This window comes from Sinocyclocheilus grahami, unplaced genomic scaffold (genome assembly GCF_001515645.1).
Source record: "Sinocyclocheilus grahami isolate Dianchi unplaced genomic scaffold, SAMN03320097.WGS_v1.1 scaffold92.1, whole genome shotgun sequence".
In the NCBI taxonomy this organism is placed as follows: domain Eukaryota; kingdom Metazoa; phylum Chordata; class Actinopteri; order Cypriniformes; family Cyprinidae; genus Sinocyclocheilus; species Sinocyclocheilus grahami.
Window position 1 is genome coordinate 657369 of NW_015505271.1, and position 5122 is coordinate 662490.

Sequence of the window (5122 nt, forward strand, 5' to 3'; positions counted from 1 at the left end):
TTTGTAATACTGATGAAGAATCTATTCTACATATGTTTTATCATTGCCCATTCACCAAGTCTTTTTGGGTAGAAGGTACCATGTTAATTTTTTCCTGCTGTAACAAAATGATAGAAATAACAGAATCTATCATTTTTTTTGTCAGATTTTCATTCCAAGGACATTAATCTGGAACATATTGTTTTATTGCTTTGTCTTCTGGGTAAATTTCACCTTCATGAAGCCAGAACCATTCATTGCAAACCTATCTTTAGAATGTTTTCATCTGACATAGAGTCCCTTTTTACTTCTTTTAAGAATGTCAAATTCTTTGAACTCAAAGGCTTCTAAAACTTTTAACATTCTTGAGTCTATTGTAAGCTATCTTTAAAAGACTTTCCTTTCTTTTTCTTCTTCTTTATCATTGGTATATTTTGTTAATTTGTGTAGCTTGTCTAACTTCATGTGATGATGTCCGTTAGCCCCATGTTACTTCATAACTGTTGTTATTCTTTCAATTGCAATGAAATAAAAATTTAAAAAAAAACTTTGCAGCTCTGCCAATCTACTGTAACACAATATCATAACATCAACAAACATAGGCTAATCCAACGGTTATCATCCAATATAATTAAACAGCCTGAATTTACTTTTCCATGGTGTGTTAGATGCTTTATTTATTATGTTTGAGCAGCTGATTTCCAGGCACAAACTGCACCACAGGCAACTGTAAATGCAAAAAAAAAGTGATGACAGTGCTAATCATTTCTGCTTCATTATACAAACAAACTCTCAAATAGTTCTGTGCTCTGAGCGGTAAATTTACTGGACATGACCATGGTGAACGTTATTTTCTCCAAGTACAACATGTTCCTGGATCAACATCCTTGTAGATCCTGGAACAACATTCCTATCAACCAATCAGAATTGAGGGATAACTTTTCAGGAAATATCTGTTTTAGGCTTATAATCAGGGTTAGGTGCTTCTACACCCTTGTTAATCAGCTATCATTTCACACTGATTTTAGGAATAAATTGTGGGTAGGGTTAGGTTTAGGGGTAGGTTGGGTTAAGTCTATATTTATGGACAGTTATGTTGATCCAGGTCAGGAACATGTCTTACTTGGCAAAATCACGGCGACCCCATGACCATATAGCAAGTATTTGGACTGTAAATGGATAAATATTAACCATTTCATCTTTCAATAAATATTTTCTTACCAGAACATAACCTAAATATTCACTCAGAACGCTACGTTTCCCCCACTCGCTATTTCTATGGAAACTGCGCCCCCTTCTGTTTAAATCATGCACCAGCATCTGAAAATGTAATATAGATGAAACAAATATTTTTTCGTTATCAAAATAAATTATATTTTTACTGTTTAAAGTGCATCCCTGGGTGGTAAATGCCTTTTTTATAATGATATTTGCAATTTCAATACAGAAAGAAAAGAGCCTAATGCTCAATCATGCTTCGTTCAAATAGTGCAATCTGGTTAATAAATTGCTGATATATCTGTAAGGGTGGCTATGATTTCTAAATTGAAATTAGTTACAAAAGGACACATAAAAGAGATAATAATCTGCCTTTTAAACTATGAAAATAGACTAAAGAGATTGTTATTTATACTATAAGGACTCACACTGTAAAGAAAAATCTTGAAATAGCACAGCATTATCTCCTCTCGAGGACTCCAATCCTCCCTCCTCAGGTATTATAAGTGACCCCTCTCACCCATTTCAAAGTGTTTTTATTTTTTTTGCCATCCTCCAGAAGGCAGAAGAGTAAAAACACTATGAAATAGGTGAGGGATCACGTATAATACCCGAGGAGGGAGGATTGGAGTCCTCAAGAGGAGATACTGCATGTGCTATTTTCAGAATTATTCTTTTTCTTCCAGCATAAAAAAAAAGTTTGTTATCTAAGGAAGTGTTTTACATAATATCATCCACTTCCACATGCACTACTTATAAACCTTCCCCCCAAATATAGATTTTTTTGTAGGTGAGGGATCACGTATAATACCCGAGGAGGGAGGATTGGAGTCCTCAAGAGGAGATACTGCATGTGCTATTTTCAGAATTATTCTTTTTCTTCCAGCATAAAAAAAAGTTTATGTTATCTAAGGAAGTGTTTTACATAATATCATCCACTTCCACATGCACTACTTATAAACCTTCCCCCCAAATATAGATTTTTTTTGCCTTATATTTAATTATTATTTTCTACATACCACACCTACTTGACAGCTGTCTATTTCCCCCTTTTTTTGTAAGTGTTCTTGGCCCTTTCAGTGAAGCAATATTTTGTTCTCCCTCACATGTTAAAGTGCAGAATTTCAATGATGTGTGAACTTTATTAAAGGAATGGTGCGTACTAGCAAATGCTACACATAAGTTTAGAAGATTCAAGGTACTTCAAATACAATTTAGTTGTTTCAATTGTGTAAAAGGTATCAACATGTAAAATAAGACTTCTGAAAGTCATGCCAAATGCGGAGAAGATTCTGTGGGTTAAACCCGTTCACTATAATGCGCTTGGCAAAAGTGCACCTTTCATACTTAAGTCTGCGCACCTCAAAAAGATTACTAAGCCCCAGAAATGTTGTTGCATAAATTGGTTTTACACCCAGTACGTGAAGGCACAACCCCACATAGACATCTTCCAGTGGAATTGGTTGCACAAATCTAGAGGCCCATGATATTTTTCTGGCCAGGTCAGTAGAAAAGACATATGCAGCTCCAGACACATATGGAGGATACCAGGTGTCTGGGTAAAGATCCTCTGAGATATACCATTTGTTGAAGCTGTCCCTGTGAGGAACAGCATCTGAGATGACGGATCCAGAGATGTAGTCTTTCCTGGAGGACTCGCCCTGGTCATGCAGGTAGTCCACCAGGTAACGTACATTGAGAAAGATATCTGCATCGATCTTCATGGCATACCAAGCACCCCGGCAGTAAGTGGCTATCCAGTTCATAATCATCATCGTCTTGATTGTGAGATTATGGTAGCTGTCCACAAAGTCCATTTGAATGATATCCCCATATTCCTTGCTCTCCCTCTCCAGGTGCTCCTGCAGTACTGGGTCACGTTGTGCGGGCTGACCAATGACAAACAAATGCAAAACGGTCACACGAGGAATCAAGCCATCTTGACCCCATGTCCTTCTAATAGCAGTCCTCGCCTCTGTGTCTTTGAGAGTCACTGGGATCATAAGAACCAGGAAAGGACTCTTCTTCTCACACAGTTCGGGTTGGTTCAAAATGAATCTGTATGTTGACGGTGAGATCACGTAGAGCTCTTTGGGTGTTGGAGTCTTCTTCGGAAGTATTGTTCTGTTAAAAACGAGGATAGCTACAAATGTTATTAACCCAGCTACAGCAAAGTACGTTAAAAGTTTATATCGCGATTGTTTTCCCATATTTGAGCAAAATAAACTGCATCACTATCGTAAGGGAAAGTCACAAAACTTAAATGTCGTGTTCGCGGTGTTGTGTCGAAGTCTGTTCCTCCTGTTTCCCCTTAGTTTAGCGTTTCTGCTACGCGTACGCAAACAGCGTACAGAGCAAGCGCGTGTGCTCGTTCTACTGTTTCCGCTTATCTTTTTGTCATCTTATAATATTTACTATATTTTTAGTTATTGATCACATGATCGATTTGAAGGTTTGGAAGGCTTTGCCGACTGCGCTGTATATGTATGAAATATAAATTCAAATAAATGTACAACGTAATGTACCTCTAACAAATATATTTTTCTTGTGTGTGCTTCTCAATCTCAGTTTAAAATAGTTTATTGGTATATATATATATATATATATATATATATATACACACACACACACACACAGAGCGATTGTATAATATATAATACAATACATAGGCCTTATGCTTTTGAGGATATGTGGTATTTTACCTATTTACTGCAAAATTACTCAACTACATCATTAGCTTGCATAATTATTATGTTTTTTTTAATTAACTTAAATGATAATCAAATTTACAAATTCAAATGTTTAGTTGTATCTGGATATTGATGATTGAACTTGTAGGAATTACAGTTTTAGGCAAACAGACTCACCATCGGATTCTGTTCCCCCTGTGTTTCTTATACAGGCAGGTTCTAACATTTATCAGACTGATGCTGGTGAAGCTCCACATACACTGAAGAATCAGCAACTTCTGAGTCACTACATCAGCATCTCCCGTTACCATTAACTTTCCTTTATTAATGTATCCAGAAATAATTTGATTTCTCTATAGTCTATTTTAGTTTTTTTTAATAAATACATAAAATATACAGTTGGGCTCAAGATTATTCATACCCTTGGTATATACAGTATGATCAAAGAAGGCTCTGAAAATAAATCAGAATTGTTTATCCATATGATCTTTCATTCAAACATTTCCAAAAAATCTAACTTTTAATTTAAGTTAAAAAAAAATCACATTATGAAATAAATATTTTTCTATTACACAATGGCTACAATTATTGATACTCCTAGAAATTCTTCTGATTAAAATATATCTGAAGTATATTCTCATTCATATTTGCATTTTTATCACACCAGGGTTAGGAACATGAAATTATCCAGCCATGGCTTCCTGTTTCGCATGAATAGATTAAGGAAGACAAAGGACAAATTCCATTCATCATTCATCACAATGAGTAAAACCAAAGAATATAGTTCTGATGTGCAGCAAAAGATTGTTGAACTTCACAAATTAGAAAGTGGATGTAAGAAAAGAGCTAAAGCATTGAAAATTCCCATTTCCACCATCAGGGCAATAATTAAGAAGTTCCAATCAACAGAAAATTTTACAAATCTTCCTGGAAGAGGATGTGTGTCCATATCGTCCTAATGCATGATGAGGAGGAGACTTTGAGTGGGCAAAGACTCTCCAAGGATCACAGCTGGAGAATTGCAGAGATTAGTGGAGTCTTGGGGTCAGAAGGCCTCAAAAAAACAAAAAACAAATGATCAAATAGCACCTACATCACCACATGCTGTTTGGGAGGGTTTCAAAACGAAAATCAGGACAATAATCCAAAACAAACATCAAAATCAACACAAAAATGGGTCACTGAGCACAAAATGAAGCATCTGCCATGGCTGTCCCAGTCCTCTGATCTGAACC

General features: G+C 35.9%; 1 protein-coding gene across 1 annotated transcript; it reads right to left on the bottom strand.

The window, feature by feature from the left end:
• Positions 1 to 2156: 2156 nt before the first annotated feature.
• On the bottom strand, positions 2157 to 3557 carry LOC107587317 (beta-1,3-galactosyltransferase 1-like). Its single transcript, XM_016275038.1, has one exon. It carries the CDS (start codon positions 3405 to 3407, stop codon positions 2439 to 2441), a length of 969 nt encoding a protein of 322 aa, XP_016130524.1. The 5' UTR covers positions 3408 to 3557; the 3' UTR covers positions 2157 to 2438.
• Between the last annotated feature and the right edge of the window lie 1565 nt (positions 3558 to 5122).